The 18,844-nt window shown below is 37.3% G+C and overlaps 1 protein-coding gene across 5 annotated transcripts in view; it reads left to right on the top strand.

Annotated features, from left to right (window-relative positions):
* LOC125667311 (cholecystokinin receptor type A-like) overlaps positions 1-6,651 on the top strand; it is a 50,547-nt gene extending 43,896 nt beyond the window's left edge. For all 5 annotated transcript variants that reach the window (XM_048900750.2, XM_048900748.2, XM_048900749.2 and 2 more), the window contains 2 exons: positions 4,415-4,780; positions 5,731-6,651. In XM_048900750.2, the coding sequence (XP_048756707.2) occupies positions 4,415-4,780; positions 5,731-6,278 (914 nt within the window). In that variant the 3' untranslated portion in view covers positions 6,279-6,651. The remainder of the gene's footprint in view (positions 1-4,414; positions 4,781-5,730) is intronic.
* The last annotated feature ends 12,193 nt before the right edge of the window (positions 6,652-18,844 follow it).

Genomic DNA, 18,844 nt, shown 5'->3' on the forward strand with positions numbered 1-18,844 from the left:
TCAATCCCCTGCATCCAAACATGATTTGTACCAAGTTGATAGTTTGATTGAAATTGGCCCAGTGATTCTTGAGAAGATTTTTATAATATGCCACAATTTTTGTTACTAATTATTGATTATTTCAACTTCAAAAAGGGCATGGCACCTCATTTAAATAAACTCTTTTCCCAAGCCTGCTTTGTGGCAAGTTTGGTTGAAATTAGCCTGATGGTTCTGGAGAAGAAGTCGAAAAGTTTGCGGACAGACTGACGCCGGACAAAAAGTGATCGGAATAGCTCACTTGAGCTTTCAGCTCAGGTGATTAGTTAGAAAGATGAAGTGAGCAAAATGTGGATCATGTTTGTGAGGAGGGAGAGTTGCGCTAGACCCACCACTGACATTCCCCTAAGAAATTTAATATTATGTCTGGGATATGATACTTTAAAATTTCAATGTTGGTTGTTTTTTTTTTTAAGTGTGTACGCATAACTTGGATAGTTTCATATCGACTAAATATAATACTGCTAAACTTCAGAGCTTTTCAAGCAACGCTATTCATTATATGAAAACTCAGGTGATCGCTTTTAATATCTCGGTTTGGTCGAAAGGTTTAATGATACTACTAAAACACGGAACAAAGAAAATATTTCAGTCATCTGGAAAAATGTAAATTTAACATTTCCAATTTACTTCCCACCAAAGAAGTGGACTTAGGCAAATTATTGATCAGATACATCTCTAAGATGATCTCTTCAGTTCTTGATTGGCGGATTTCATTCGTGACCAACAGTTCTATGGAGAGCGTCCATATTCCGCTCACAGATGAAGGTACAGCACTCTAATATCCGGTAATCCTTGCATCTATGGTGGATAATCTAAGCTTTTTCTGAGAAAACTCTTCCAACTTATTGATAGCATAAAATGTGAATGATAGTCGAAAATTCTGAGGTCATCCTTCAGTGACTCGCTATAGGCCCATTAGATTTTGCCCTATCAGTATAAAATGAAGATAAGCAGGGACAAATTACTATCAAAAGATACTTTGATCACATTGTTTAAAAGAATGTATTATGGTAACGAAAAACGAGATGCAGTTTTTGATGCAGTTCCATAGATGAGTTCTGGACAAATAAAGGGACCAAAATGATACCAGACCTCTTCCTAATCTTAGATCTCGGAATACATTTTGGGCGTTTTATCGTTTGTGATTCATAACCTTCTGAACCAAAAACTCACAGAACCCCCCCCCCCCCCCCCCCCCCCCCCAAACAACTCAAATTTAATCAAAGTACTGAAAGTATTATGTGAAAATAAAGTTTTATTAGTTGATGCTGTTCTTATTTAAAATTTGTTCTCATGAACGAACTACTTATTCAATGAAACCCATTTTGAAGCAACCCTGCAATGCGTGAATCTACTGTCCAAATACCACAGGAAAAAGGATTAAAAATCCCGATTACATACTGGTTGTTCGAGAGCATTTAGACACAAAAATAGTAAATCACTTAAAAATAAAAAGGCAAGTCACCATTATGAGGAAAAGCACTCAAAATTTGTACAGATCAATTCAGATACTGCACATGTTTAGGACGGGCGTAGAATCAATGCGTAAAAATGCCTTTCTGTGACAAGCGTTTCCGATTATATGCAGGGAGACATGTGAAAGCTGGGGGTGCTGCATAGGCGTTCCAATTACAAAATTATTTCTTTGAATAACGATATCATTCTCATTTATCAAGTGCCATATAGATTCCCATCTAGATAAGGCTGCATTGTCTGATAGCGTCGTTTTATGAGACCAAAAAGGGGGAATTGTGAAAACATTAGCTTTGATCGATTGTTTGGATATTTTAATCATGTTTAGTACTTTATTTACCCCAAAGTTTATTATCCGCAATTAAAAAAAATAATAACTGTCAACTAAATTACCAGTACGTTCCCTATGTGTATAATGTACGAATTAAAAACCAGGTAATTTACAAACGATTGTACTTAAGAAATACATGCCGTCAGGTTTTGTAAGTACTTGTATTAAACAGACGACAGGACTGGCTTTGTATGGTTAACAGTAACCCGTCAGTCGTTACAGTAGCGTCTAACTATACGGGACATTGAACGTAGATAGAAATTAATTCCATCACGCAGGCTAAAAACTCTCTGTCAGATTTTGATATGATATGAACTGTTATTTTGAAAGATGTAGCCATTGGTTTTGTGAGTGGGAAACAAACAGACAATTAGAAAATGAAACTCTGTTGTTGTTGGGTTTTTTTTTTAAGTCAAATGCGACGTTTGTCAATAATATATAATTTTTCGTGACATTTCAGGCAGAATTCATTTGCATCCTATCTTGTTTCAACAAAATAATGTGGGTATATTACTAAGTCTGTTTTAGAGTTAGCATATATTGATAGTTCCTGATATTGTGGGTTCCTGGTTGTGGCAAGTAAAATGTAAAATCGTCTCTTATGTATTACAGAAGGTTGTTGTATGTATGAACATGACTAAGTTATTGTAGCAACTTAATTTCAGTTAATTTTGAAATCTATGAGTGGAGTATGAATGGTTGGTATGAGTGATTATATATCCATTGTACATCTTACCTTTAAAAGTATATATTATGATGCACTTAATTTCTATTTGTACAATGGACAATGTTAATAAAAAAAAGTTATTGTAGCAAAGAAGGGAATAATTCTTTTCATCAATCATGATCAAACCCGGGATCCTTACATTACTAATTAGGTGATTTAATCACTGAACTATAACCAGGCCGATATACGAAGTACAAAAATATTATTCAACATAAAATCTAAACTTATTTCGGAAATCATACTAGAACTCTTCATATCGAGGAGATAAAGAAACGTCGTCTATGACTTTAAAAATGTATAAACATCACTAATATTTTAGTATGATATATTTTTTCAAACAATCATATTGTTTATATGCCAAATGCGATCATATTTTTTATGCACAAGTTAAAAACTAGATGTGTTTCAACTACTCGTTTTGGCATGTGTTATCTATAGCAATTTGATAAAACAGCTGTACATTGAATATTATACAATTATTGATAAAACAGCTGTACATTGAATATTATACAATTATTGACACCTTTTAAGTCAATGTGATGCTTTAGCTACAAGGACCCAGTTGCGCGAATGTTAGTGAACTTTAACTGACAGTTAACTAGCCATTTATACAATGTTAAATAGACATTAACTGTAGATTAACTGACAAGTACAATATACGCCAAGCCCAGAATATTGTACTTCAAGGGTATCTAAAGCATCGTATAGACTGAGAAAATGTCAATAATTGTTTTATCATATGATAGAATATTCTAAAACATCGAAACTGGCTACTAGAACTTACGAACTGGCCACTAGAACTTACGAACTGGCCACTAAAACTTACATGTGTACGAACTGGCCACTAGAACTTACGAACTGGCCACTAGAACTTACGAACTGGCCACTAAAACTTACATGTGTACGAACTGGCCACTAGAACTTAAGAACTGGCCGCTAGAACTTAAGAACTGGCTACTAGAACTTACGAACTGGCCACTAGAATTTACGAACTGGCCACTAGAACTTAAGAATTTGCCACTAAAACTTAAGAACTGGCTACTAGACTTACGAACTGACTACCAGAACTTACGAACTGGCCACTAGAGTTTACGAATTGACTACTAGAACTTACGAACTGGCTACTAGAACTTACGAACTGTTCACTAGAACTTACGAACTGGCCACTAGAACTTACGAACTGGCTACTAAAAGTTAAGAACTGGCCGCTAGAACTTACAAACTGGCTACTAGAACTTACAAACTGGCTACTAGAACTTACAAACTGGCCACTAGAGCTTACGAACTGGCTACTAAAAGTTAGAACTGGCCGCTAGAACTTACAAACTGGCTACTAGAACTTACAAACTGGCTACTAGAACTTACAAACTGGCTACTAGAACTTACAAACTGGCCACTAGAACTTACAAACTGGCTCTGGATGATATCTCTGATGTAATTTAGCACTAAAACTTCGCATACGGAATCTTCATAAAATATTTCCTATAGATACTTTTAAAAGCGCACCAAATCAAATAAATTCACTGACTTTTCTTGTGTGTGTTTGTGTGTGTATGTGGTGGGGGAGGGGGTGTTTGTTTTTATTGTAGACTAGTCTGTGTGTTCATTTTCTTATTATGTGTAAATTGTATATGTTTGATAATAAATCTTTCATTCAATCAGGATGACACATTAAGTAAAAATACTAGTTTACAAAGTGGCCCTGTTTTGCATATGTACATTATATTTGAAAAAGATTTGAACAATCTTGTCTTTGAAAAAAAACCGGATTCCCAAAGAGTATCTTTATTGCTTGTTTTAACAACATAAATACATGTAGATATTTTCTGAATTCATTGTAGGAGTGTCGGTAGGAGTCAGCAGTTTCACGTTAGTCGCCATTTCTCTGGAACGATATTTCGCCATATGTCGTCCTCTGCAGTCTAGAAAATGGCAGACGCTCTCGCACGCCTACCGGATAATACTGCTTATCTGGGCAGTAGCTCTAGTAATTATGGTACCCATTCCGGTTCACACCAGGCATGAAAATAAGCGGCCGGGAATGTCCACGTGCCGAGAGAAGTGGGGAGCGGATACTCTGGAGCGGATCTACACCGTGACTCTTGTATTGCTGTTACTAGTGATACCACTTGTTGCTATGTCGGTGTCTTATGGGATCGTAATGTTCACTTTATACGAAGATGTATCAATACAGAGGGAAACCAACGGTAAAAATCAGTTTTAGTACCTTCTAGTACCTCTTCTTACTTGCTTCAGTGCATTTCAATTAAATAAATTACACAGCTCCATTGTTTTGCATAAACTCTATAGGATCGAGAACTTGCAAGCTTCGTATCTATTCTAATTCACCTTAATGCACTTAACAGAGTAGATTTGTAGACTTTGAAGTGCCTCTGGTTGCTATCACGCGTACATTAGATGGTAAAATTATGTCTTTCCTTTTCTGTGCTGAAATCGCCCGTAATAGCGTTTAATATAATGCAATACGCAAGAATTTTCAAACATTGACTAAAACGTCTCACCGATAGGACAACAGTCTGCTATTTCGTCATCCTCTCCATAAAGGTTTAGACCTATAAATCTTCTGACGCAACTGGAAAAACCCACACACAAAAACAACAACCCCCCCCCCAAAAAAAAACCCATACAAACCGTATAATTTTGATAGCAAAGTGGTCGTAAGGTACTGTATAGGGGGGAATAACTCGCGGTGAAAAATATTCGCAGTAAGAAACAGTGAATAAGTTTTATTTCAAAATCATGTTTTCCTATTATACCGCTTAGTCATTCAGTAAATCACAGGCACAAGATGGTTGTATGGAGAGAGAGAGAGGGGGGGGGGGGGGGGGAGTATTACATTGATCTTGAGGTAATTTGATTTCCATTTTACAGTATACATATTACATTCTCTTTCGAATTAAACCATATTCTATAACTTTTTAAATTTTTATCATAGAAAATGCTATTCAGACTACAATCATTTTACAGTCACCAAACTGTTCTACGATCAATATATAATTCACTTTTTAAAATTAGACATACTCAAAGTACCTGCAAACCATTGTTTTTATTTCTCCTGGATGTGAATTTGTAGGGAAACTGACTTACGGAATACGGAATATCATATCATCTAGTCAGTCATGACATCTAATTACAGGGTACTACCGAGGACGCCACGGCGGAAGTACGAAGTCGTTAGAAAATTCTAGTTTCAAGAACTTGGTTGGAAATCGGGGCGATGGTACGAGCAGTGTCGAATCTACTCCCCACAGAAAAACAGAACAGCGGTGTATGATCCGACATTCGAACCCAGAACGAAGTCGGGCGGCCAAAATCAGAGTGATACGGATGCTATTTGCGGTGGTGGTAGAGTATTTCATCTGTTGGACGCCATTGTACGCCGTCCAAACGTGGAAGTCTTTTCATTCTCATAGTTTAATGCAGCACTTTTCTAACCTTACCCTATCTCTTGTGTTCATGCTGGCGTATGTGTCGTCTGCCTGCAATCCAGTGACCTACTGTTTGATGAACAAAAATTTCAGACAATCGTTTCGAAGCGTTTTAAATTGTTGTAACTGTTGTAGGTTATCGACAACCACACGGCATTTTTCTAATCGCAGTGACCAGTATAACTCTATAAAACTTCAGACACGGTGTAGTTTATTGAGAAACAACCACCACGAAGTCACTCAAGAGCACGTCTAGTTCCACTAAAGCACGTGCACGGCACGAGATTCAGTTGTACATGCAATATACATGTAATAACTGTTATGAACATTCCGTGGGCGTCAATGGATTAACATAGATGTTATTTACAACTTATACAGTGTAGTGTATTCAATATGTAGACATGTTTAACAAACATTGATATAATCGCGAAGATAAATTGCTTCGTGGGTTTGTTAAATCTATTATTGTTTCTAAACTCTAGAAATATTGAAAATATATACATGTATCATACAATTTGTACAAAGGAGTCACTACGTCCAAAACAATTTAATCTTTGTACTGTTCTTTGCTAATAGATTTAAAATAAATTCCAAAGTTTATCACTTAGCAATAAATGTTGTTTAGGGCACTGCATTGTTATATTGGTAGGAGCTGCTGGGACGTTGCGCAACCCAACCTTTTCATAAACATGTATCTCACATCCTAAAATGGTATGTACAGTATACTGCTTCATCTAATGTATTGGTAAAAAGGCGGTTCATTTGTTTGTTTAGGGTTTAAGCCGACGCGGCGATATTTTAGCCATTTATCAGCTTGATAAAAAGGAACTCCAGTCCGAAAGTACATGTATCAAGATATACCCAACATAATGCAAATATTGGCGTGGATAAGAAATGAACACTTCGCAAACCTTGTTGTTGTGCAATATTGCCAGCTGAGTAAGCTTGGATAGATTTTTGAAATATCATAGCTGAGGTAAATTCATAAATACGTTATATCTAGAAACATTGCCTTCCCTCGGGTATTCCGAATACGTTTTATCGCTTGCATAAGGTGTTGATTCGATACGCAGGAGCTTGTTCTGGGTATGGTCAGTTTTTAAATCGAGGCAGGCTACTGACAATCAAGTGGATGGTGCAGGGGTTTCAACAGTCCCGTTTAAAGTCAGCATTTCGCAAATTATATGGTCGTTATAACGATCGAATTTGCCAATACAACCTGTCATTGGGTCACATGATGTCTGACGCGTTCCACACCAATTGCTAGACCGTTCTTCACACACTGATTTTCACTACGAATTACTCCGTTTATACATGAACAAGGGTTCACGATGGGTGTGAACGGTCGACAGAGGATGCTTACTCCTGCTAGGCACCTGATCCCACCTTTGGTATGTCCAGGGATCCGTGTTTGCCATCTTATAATTTTATATTCTTTATAGGAGTTCTGAGATTGATCACTGTTCGTTATCTTCACCTTTTCATACCTTATCATATGTTACATTTAAGTGAAAAAATCCCTCCTCAGCTCCAGTATACAGATTGGGATAAGAGCATGTATAACAATGCATTAATACAACACAGGTGAGCTACACAGTGCTTTGTTTTACGCCCCTTCGAGAATTTTTCACTCGTGTTGTGACGTTACCACTCATAAATAAAGTGTCACTAAAGTGTAACCTATGCATGGCGCTCAGGGCCGCAGTAGTGTGGGTTGTTTATCGTGCCAATGCCTGTGGTGACAAGGGACCTCGATTTCTGAGGTCTCATCCAAAAGACCCGCGACTCTCACCTTCAAATGCCGGATATTCGGTGAAGGGGCATTGTCTATTTTACAATTACTTCTGAACAGTGTATCTTTTTCCTCCATTAGTTACATCACTTGGACAGCGTATATTTCCCCCTCCATAAGTCAGATTACTTCTGGACATTGCATTTTCTTCTATAAATTACATCACTTGGATAGCCTACATTTTCCCTACATAAGTTACATCACTTCCGGATAGCATCTTTTTCAAGTTGTCATTAACAATACTTATTTTCATTCGTATGTCAATTCGATATAACGCGAAAAAAAACCCACCGGAGCCTTCCACATCTGCTTCATACTTGAATAGATGTGAACGGCAAACTAACAACTCACCTTTATGACAAACTGAATATTTTCAGCTTCTTTATTGTCAACAACCCATACTTATGTAGCAATATTCCATTATCACTTGCATATGGTGTTCATGTCTCTCAACTGAATCGGTATGTAAGAGCATGTCCTGCGTATGATCACTTTTTAAAATTGGGACAGGCTACTGACAAATAAGTTGATGTTACAGGGGTTTCAATACACGTATCAACACTTCGCTAAAGTTACGTCCCTTATCTGCCATCTCCCGGATAAAAATCGTATTTCCCTACGTTGGCCTTTGTAATTTTCCTATCTGTAGCTTTGACATCTGTTATTTTTCCATCAATTGCAGTCAACTACAATAATGCCCCAGATTGGGGCAATCCATTAACTTGAATGAAAACTTGGTAATTGGCTAAAATTCAAAGTAATAACATCTTACATTTGGTAAGGTAAAGAAGGAAAACTTGGTTTTTCAAAGATTGACCTTTGGCTGACCCCGCAAAGGGACGTAACTCGCGGTGAAGTGTTGATACGTGTATAATCTCGTTTAAGGTAAGAATTTCGCAAATTATATGGTTATTATAATGATCTAATTTACAAATACAACCTGTCATTAGGTCGAATGCTGCCTGGCATGCTTCATACCAATTGTTAGGCCGTTCTTTACGTACTAATTTGGACTATGGGTTATTCCTTCTACCTGATCAAGATATTGAGCTCCGGCAGATGTGATCGTTCAACAGGGGATGCTTATCCCTAATAGGTACATAATCACACCTCTGTTGCGTCAAGGAGTCCGTGTTTACCCTACTCTTAATTTTTTGTTCTTTAATATCGAAATTATGAGATAGATAACTGTTTTTTCACTCTGACCTTCATCTTCACAAGTCAAGGGTTACTGATTCGTTACCTCGTACTACCCTTGACATTAAGTCACCATTCAAAACATGGGCTCACTACGGAGCATATCATTGGTTTGTAGCATGGAGCCAATCAGACAACGATTTTTATTATCAGTCAAAAACGAAACTAAACAGTATGGCGCGGTATTGGCAACATGGTCATGATGGTATAGAATTTGTGACCGTCGATTGCTTTTTGGAAATTTATTTCTTTTAAAGAAACAATTAGACGAAGTCTTCGAATACGAGCCGCATGAAAAGTATGTTTGTCAATTGTGTTTGAACAAATTGAACAAGTTATTTAAAATTGAAATATATTTTAAAAAAATAGCTACAACATCTAAGGGACGAAAATGTGAATTATTAGTTACGCTACCTATAAAAGCAACACACAATGTTAATGATGTTAAGAAAAGTATCCTACAAAGAACATTTGCTCTTACCAAGCCTGCATCTAAAACAAGGAATCTCATTGGATGATTTAATTTTAGCTTATTGTGTCATCCTTTGTTTTGAAGGGTGACTGATGTCAAGGGTTAGTGCGAGGTAACGAATCAATAACCCTTGACTTGTGAAGATGTCTGACCTTTGGCTTGCAGTGATGTCAAGGTAATGTTATGTGAGAAACAGGCTTCACAACTTTTGCGATTTTCACCAGCTGTCATTCGTTACCATTTATTAATTTCATTGAAGATGCTCAGCAAAAATTGTCATTTGTGAACTGAAAGGGATAAATATTCGGTAACTATCACGAATGCTTTGGAACCCGTTATATTCATAGGCAGGTACACGTAGTGAATTTTCTATTGTATACTTGACATTGACTACAATTCTTGGATCAAGATCACCACACGTTTTAGCGTTTTACACGAGTGATGGTACAGACACGTATTTTCTTTCCCTGTTTATGTGTGTGCTTCCTGTTGACAAAATTACACAAAAACTACGGCATGGAATTATTCTAAATTTTCACAAAAATAGACTGTAATTCTAGCTAGAAGTAATTAAATTTTAGGAGCGATTTATGAACAAGAACAGTAACAGTCGAAGGAGACTGGAAAGCCGCGGTCTCTGTACAGTATAATGGGCACGACGGGCTTAGTCTCGCGGTCTCTGTACAGTATAGTGGACACGACGGGCTTAGTCTCGTGGTCTCTGTACAGTATAGTGGACACGGCGGGCTTAGTCTCGCGGTCTCTGTACGGTATAGTGGACACGACGGGCTTAGTCTCGCGGTCTCTGTACAGTATAGTGGACACGACGGGCTTAGTCTCGCGGTCTCTGTACAGTATAGTGGACACGACGGGCTTAGTCTCGTGGTCTCTGTACAGTATAGTGGACACGGCGGGCTTAGTCTCGCGGTCTCTGTACGGTATAGTGGACACGACGGGCTTAGTCTCGCGGTCTCTGTACAGTATAGTGGACACGACGGGCTTAGTCCCGGTGGTACAGACAGCTCTACAGACTCCGGGAATGATAAGTATGATGGTTCCTGAAGGGAAACTACAAAATTAGATGTAAACTAATTACACTCACTGTACAAATGACAACACAGTAAATAGAGAGGAGAGTACGTGTATTTGTTGTATCAAACATAACTTCCGATTCGATTTTTAAAGATTATACGCACTGGTGTTGTCAGTGACGCTCCACAATAGAAAAATCAGCATTTAATTTGCGGTGAATATGAATTGTAATGTGGGTTCTTGTCTTTTATGTTGTAATACGAAAAGGACGGCTCGGAATCAATAACTCATACAAAATTGTGAACAAGTGGAAATGAAAAACGTTATTCTGGATGGCCCAATAGAAGCCTTAATCATACAACAATTAGCGGTTGACGACTTAGTGCATTCACAGACACGCAGCGGTACAGCGGCAATCAGTTTTACCCTTCTCATGTCTACATATTCAAAGCTGTATGAAAACATTTAGATACACTTGATAAACATCACCAGAGAAATTGAGTGCGTGTATCAATGAATCGTCTCATACCACACGGCTACATCTAACGTGTAAAAAGTTGGTTTCTCCATGGGACAGAAATTTTCCAAAGCTCCAAAGATTTTCTGATTAGCAGATAACCTCTAATTGAAATATTGCAAAGTAGACAAATTCCATTTGAAATCGACCAATTTAAGACATTGTTTCCGAGAGATCACTTAGGTCACTCCATCTATTTGAAAAACACAGAGTATATCACTGTAAAGTTAGGATGCCTGTTTTACCTGTCTTATTGTATCAAAATATAAAGTACATGTATTCTGTACCCCGGATGATGTGATATCGTGATCTCTCTCTCTCTCTCTCTCTCTCTCTCTCTCTCTCTCTCTCTCTGTGTGTGTGTGTGTGTGAGAGTGTGATTTTCGTTCATTGCTTCCCTTGGGGATCCGGGTTAGAATACGTCCTCAGAAGCCCTTTGCTTGTCGTAAGAGGCGACTAATGGGGGTGGTCCTTAGGAAGAAACCGCAAAAACCAAGGTCCCGCGTCACAGCAGATGTAGCATCATAACGATCCCCCCTTGCTCAAAGGCCGTGAGCGCCGAGCATAGGCCTGCAGGGCCGTAAATTACATGGAGGCGGAGGAGGCAGCTGCCTCCTCCAACTTTTGAGCCAAAAAAAATTAAAATTTAAAGTTCATTAGAATTTATGTTGTTTCCAATAACTAAGAACATGATACCTCCCTTAAAAAGCATTTCAAATCTTTCTTTTAGAATGAGTTAGTCAAGTAACATCTTAGAAGGCCCTAGAATCAAGGATTTTGCACGAAACGTGTTCAGTGTGCACAAAATGTGCTCAGCGTCTGGGGGCCTGGGCGGCCCTCAGACCCCCGCCTAATTTCTTGCCTCCTCCAAATTGAAGGTTAATTTACGGCCCTGGGCCTAAATTTTGCAGTCCTTCACAAGCAATGCTGACGCTTCCATATGAATGAAATTGAAGGGGGACCAGACTACCTTGCAAGCTCAGCAGAGTTACGGCCCTTATACGTTGAAAATTCAAGTTTCATCAGGTTGGTTTAGTAGATTATTACTGTAATATCTAGCAACATAACACACTAAATGGACTAGCAACGACATGACACGCAGCAGCTTTAATGTTGTAACGATACAACGTACTATAATTACATAACATGTAAATACAAGTTGAACATTATAAAATATAAACGTGTGAACAGCTCTACGTGTCGTCCTAAACGGATTTAAACCGCCGTGGTGGTTTAGAGGTAGAGCGTTCACTCTGCATGCGGAAGCCTGGGGTTCGAATCCCGGCCGCGGTCGTTAAAACAGGTAGTGACACGCTCAGGTGTGAATATCACGGGTTCTCGGAGATGAAGGACCTTAAAACGGATGTCCCGCGTCACAGTAGGTGTGACACGCTAAAGAACCTTTACTGTTCAATGGCTGTAAGTGCCGAGCAAAGCCCTTCACCGGTCTTGGTGACGCCCCCATATGAGTGAAAAATTCTGGAAAAATAAATCGACCGATCGCTTCAAAAATCTAGAAACCCTGCGTTACTGAATCTGTTCACCATGGTCACGATGGTCCACCGTAACACCATCGTGACCATGGTCATAGGCGTAGCTTGGGTTCGAATATTACCGAGGCAGGGGGTCTGGGAGGCGCAGCCCCCCAGAAGCTATCGACATTTTAACAACGTAAAAGGTGAGTTTTTTTTTACCGAGGCAGCTGCCTCGGTTGCCTCAATGGAAGCTACGCCACTGATGGTGAAAAGATTCAGTAACGCAGGGTTTCTAGATTTTTGAAGCGATTGGTCGATTATTTTTTTTCAAAAACAACATAATTGAGAGTTTTCTTTGTCTAACATATATCGCACGGAACACACAGAAGTATTAAGAAACAGAATATGTCCCACACTTTGAATGAAAGTAGTTACTTTTCTCAAACACTCGTGTTTAATATCGAGTACCTACGAAAAATCACACGGATGTTTGCTTCATGAGCTGAATTCAAGGTTTGAAACAATTTGAGAAAGAACCATTATAATGTGTCACAAGAATATAAAAGACATTCAATTTCTTACTAAATTGGGATTCATAATAGTCTTTATTTTGACGAAATGCTTGAAAATGAAAATAATGCAGGGTGAAAAGATGGAAGATGTAGCGTTACTAAGGTGAAAAAATGTTTTAATTGGTGAGTATAGATTTTATGTCTTTATTGTATAGATCAGATTTTGCTTCCTTGAATGAACCACTGGAGGATAATATTACTCCTAGATATTTATATTTGTTAGTACATTCAATACATATGTTACCAAACACAAAATTTTCTTTAATTAGGTGTCCGCTTTTATTAAAAATGACTACTTTTGTCTTATTGGTATTAATTTCTAAGCACCAATCGTTGCAATATTTTCCAAGTAAGTTTAGTTTGTTTTGTAGTCCATTCTGGTTTTCTGAAAGCAGTACAAGATCGTCCGCATATAGAAGAGAGGTGATTTTCTTTCCAGAAAGATTGACGGAGCCAATGGTTTCTTCATCCAGTAATTTAGAAAAATCGTTCAAAAATATTTTGAAAATATTTGGGCTTAAGACATCACCTTGTCGGACTCCTATCTCTGGTGTATATGGAAGGGTTAAATTGTTCCCTACTTTTATGAAAATATTGTTGTGCCTATACATACTACATAATATGTTGTAGAATAAACCATTGATATTTAATTGTAGGAGTTTTAGTTTAATGCCTTCATGAATGACGGTATCAAATGCCTTGTGAAAGTCTACAAAACATGCTTAGAGTCGTTTATTGCCAGTGTTAATATATTTGTCAATTAAACATTTAACTACAAATAAATGATCTGATGTCCTGGAATTTTTTGAAAATCCTATTTGACTCTCGTGGATTATTTTGTGTTCAGTTAAGAATGTATCAAGCCTGCCGTTTAAAATGATATTAAAAAGTTTCGCTATGCTGTTAGTTATAGTTATTCCTCTATAGTTTTGGGGGAGCTTTGGATTATCCGATTTAAAGATGGGTGTTGTATAACCTTCTAACCATTTTTCTGGATAGATTCCTGATGTTAAGACCATATTGAATAATTTTGAGATACAAGGATTTATATATATTTGAGCTGCTTTTATCATTTCATTTGAGATGTTGTCTAAACCAGGACTTTTACCCGACTTTAAAGTAGATATGGCCTTTTGAATTTCAGGAAGGATTATTTTGTTTTCAGTTAAGAATGTATCAAGCCTGCCGTTTAAAATGATATTAAAAAGTTTCGCTATGCTGTTAGTTATAGTTATTCCTCTATAGTTTTGGGGGAGCTTTGGATTATCCGATTTAAAGATGGGTGTTGTATAACCTTCTAACCATTTTTCTGGATAGATTCCTGATGTTAAGACCATATTGAATAATTTTGAGATACAAGGATTTATATTTGAGCTGCTTTTATCATTTCATTTGAGATGTTGTCTAAACCAGGACTTTTACCCGACTTTAAAGTAGATATGGCCTTTTGAATTTCAGACAAAGATATCTTGAAATCTAATTTGCTAAGACTTACAGGTCTGGCTGTTTTTAAGACTTGCAGGTCTGGCTGTTTTTAAGACTTACAGGTCTGGCTGTTTTTAAGACTTACAGGTCTGGCTGTTTTTAAGACTTACAGGTCTGGCTGTTTTTAAGACTTACAGGTCTGGCTGTTTTTAAGACTTGCAGGTCTGGCTGTTTTTAAGACTTACAGGTCTGGCTGTTTTTAAGACTTGCAGGTCTGGCTGTTTTTAAGACTTACAGGTCTGGCTGTTTTTAAGACTTACAGGTCTGGCTGTTTTTTAGTTTATTAATCCCGGCTTCTATAGTCTTAACTCTGTCCCTGTAATGATCTGGTAATTTAGACAGAGAAGTAAAATAGTCAAACCATGTATCCCCATCAATACACTTCTCTAAATTGTCTTTTTTCCCTTCATTTTCACGAAGCGATTTGACTAATTTCCAATATTCTTTAGGATTAGTTTCATTCATTTTATCTAGTTTATCTAGAATACCCTGCCTGAATTCTCGCTTTTTACGTTTCCGCAGCTTGGTATATTCCTTATTTAATTTGAAAAAGGAACCTCGTAAGTAAGGGTTATTGGGAAATCTTGAAAGTAATGTTGCTTTCTCAAATAAGTATTTTCTCTTTTTTGTAAGGTCGGAATCAAACCATTTTTTATTGGTTGTGTTTCTATGTTGTGTTTTTCTTTATAAAGATAATTTAGCTACTTTGTTTAGGATTTTATGAATGTCGTTGGTGGCCTTGTTTATACTTTGTTCATTATACTCTATCGGTGTGTTTAAATAAAGCTTTATATCATTCTGGACGGTTGGATGCATGAAAAAATTCTGAAAGTTTTCTACAGATAAACTATCCCATTTGTATCGTTTGGGCATCTCCTGCATGTTGTCACATGTATACTCCCTTTCAAATGATGATAAAAGTTTCATTGAGATTTTACAATGGCAGTCAGATAAAGGTAAAAAAGCAAATACATGTACATACAAGACATCTTCTAACAACTGTTCAGATACAATGAAGTAGTCTACCACACTGGAACCAGCATAATTATGACATGTAAATTTCCCATATATATCACCAAATGTTCTACCGTTGGTTATTCTAAGCTTGTTTGCAATACATAATTCTAATAATTCTTTTCCTCTACTATCTAAAGTCTTATCTCTACTGTGTCTTTCCCCAACTGCTACATCCACATCATAGGCATCGTCATTAATTGGAATGTGTGAGGCAGAGTCCTTTATATAGTCTAACTCCATACCTGTTCTTGCATTAAGATCACCTGTTAATATTATATCACCTAAGTTTCCATATTTGTTTATTATGTCTTGTTCTATCTGCTCAAGTATATTAGTGTTTTGTTTTTTATTGAAACTTGAAGTTTTGGGGGATATATATGCTAAACATAAATAAATATCCTTATTAAAATGAAAAAACTCCTTTTTCAGTTTTAACCATTGATATTCTGTGCTCGTATTTGGTAATATTGCAATGCCTTTTCTAACACCTCTCTTCACTAAGATTCCTAATCCACCAAAAAATCTATGGTTTAATGATTTTCCCCTACAAATTGGGTAATACAAAAAATCTGTGATTTCAATACCAGTGTCATATTCGATATGGGTTTCAGTTAGTAAGACTATGTCGTGATTGTTCACCTGATCAATGAATAGTTTCTCTGTTGATTTATTTATATAGTCTGAGATCATGCCTCCCACATTCCAGGTACAAATGTTCAGGCACGTTTCTATTCTACTCATTATAGAGTTTTGTGCAATTGTTGTTCAAAACGTTAGGATAAAAGAAAAAATGAAAAACGATATGAAAAAATGTTGATAATCAGACGTAAGTATAAATGGAAATTTAAATCTTATTGACTAGATAAGTTTATGTATTTGCTCTGCTGCACTAACGCCAAGTTCCACCGCCAGTTCTTTGGTGAGCACCTCTCCTGTCATAGTTACTGATGTAATGACTTCCTGAAAAACTTTCCCATAGCGATTCCTGTAACCTTCATCCGAGTTCTTGTAATATCCTTCGTGGTGATTTCTATAATCATCCTGGGAGTGATTTCTATAATCTTTATGTCTTGGTCTGCGACTAGACATTTGTTCCTGTCTTCTGTGAGAAACGTTACAAATATTGTCTACTAGTCTCTTCATATTCGCTGCCAGGACAGCTGTTCCTTCTGCTGATAGTAATAGAATCCTTCATTAGTACGAGTGTGGGATAGGGAAATTCCACCGAGGGGACAAGATTCGCAGTCTAGGACGAGGCTTTGCCGAGTCCTAGACAGCGAATCTTGTTCCCGAGGTGGAATTTCCCTATCCCACACTAGTAAATAATGAAGGATTATTTTTCTCACATTTTATCTACAGTTTAGTGCACAAATTTAGGAGCTTTAAGAAAATTCTGAATTATCAAAATCCTCATTTGAACTTCGATGCAAAAACTAATTAGATAGGCAGAAAGATCATACCCAAAAATGGTTTACACTGTAAGTGTAAACTAAAAACTCCAAGGTTGTCCAACAGAAAGCTATATACATTAAGATTTAAAGATAACAATGTAAAATATTTTTACTTCACTGTGTAACGTAAATCTTCACCGTGTAACGTAAATCATAGAAAATATATGACGTCACAATCCAATGACGTCGCAGCAGTGTGAGACAGAAAAATCTCACTTGGCTGTCTCACATGGGTAAAGTCGATCTCACACTGGTGATAATGTGAGAAATGAATGTCATCTGGTTCTATTAGTCTTGGTATAGGCCTACCCTGATCTGCTAAATTGCTGTTGTCACATAGATGGATGTTTTTTTTTTTACTTTTCTATAGTTGTGTTTCAGTACTGTATTTATAAGTTCGCCTTTGGCATTCCAATCCTCACTGTCCTTCCTTGGTGTTGCTAGGGAGATGACAATGTTGGTGTCTGGGAACTTTTCCATGGTTTTGTCAATTAGTGACGTCATCTTTTTAATACATCCATCTGCATCAAGAGACTTGACATCGTTTGATAGTGAATGAAAAATTGTTACAACAGGTTTCTGCTCAGAATTGTAATTTTCTATTTTGTTCATGGCATTTTCAATTTTGTATGCTGTTTCCTTTTGTGTTATGTACTGCTGCCATCTATGTGGTTCAATGTGCTTGATATTCAATGTTCCTATCAGTAGGAGAGGAATTTTTCCATTTCTTTGTGTTGTGTTTTTCTTCCCACTATTGTAAATGGCTGCTTGATCTGGTGAGATACTTCTGGTGCCAAAAGCATCCTTGGGTGAAGGACGTTCAAGTTTGTTCAAATGAAGGACCATACCCCCTTCAAAAGGGAGATATTCACAAAAATGCAAAAATAGGGTGGGGTCATTTAAAAATCTTCTTCTCAAGAACCACTGGGCCAGAGGAGCTGAAATTTTCATGAAAGCTTCCTGACATAGTGCAGATTCAAGTTTGTTCAAATCATGGCCCCTGGGTAGATTGGGGTCACAATGGGGGATCAAAGTTTTACATAGAAGTACATAGGGAAAATCTCAGGTGAGCGATGTGACATTTTTTAAACAAGAGACCACGATTTACCTTAAATTCTTTAAAGCCGCCACTGATAGTGCTGTGAAATTGAACGAATTTCTAGGCTAGATATACAGTACAGCCCACGAGTATTCCCCGTCGCATGGTGGAAAACACATGGTGTAAAATTGTCCGTGTTACACCTTGGACACGGCGTGGTACGGTGTATGTATATTTCGAATAAACAAGAAGACCGCCTTGTCTAAAAAGTTACCCCCTAATATCCACTGAGTCACACCGTGTCTATATGAAATCTTATTTATAAAAATGACATTGATTCTATGTTAAATGATGTAAATGAACCATTCGGCGGTATTCTTGAATCCAGATATTTTGATGAAGTAATAGTGGCTTAAAATCAGTGAAGCCGCAGGGTATGGCCATTTTGCAAGTTGACATTTTTCATCGACTTTTCCTGTGTATCATCACAAACTGATTTTGTTCAACTTAGACCGTATGTTAACGATTTTAAATGAGGTTTTGGGTGCAATACGCAAGACCTCTCACAACATAGCTTACTTTTGTTTATGTGTACCGACGGTATAAAAAAAATTCCTTTACGAATTTTAATGCGTAACTTTCGTGTTATATAACGCGGAGCTTTCTCATTATAACGCGTAATTATTGCAAATAAACGCGTAACTGTCGTGCTATAGTACGTAATATGTTTGCAAGTACACGCGTAACTTTCGCGTTATAAGGCGAAACTTTCG

Source organism: Ostrea edulis, chromosome 2 (assembly GCF_947568905.1).
Source record: "Ostrea edulis chromosome 2, xbOstEdul1.1, whole genome shotgun sequence".
Classification (NCBI taxonomy): Eukaryota; Metazoa; Mollusca; class Bivalvia; order Ostreida; family Ostreidae; genus Ostrea; species Ostrea edulis.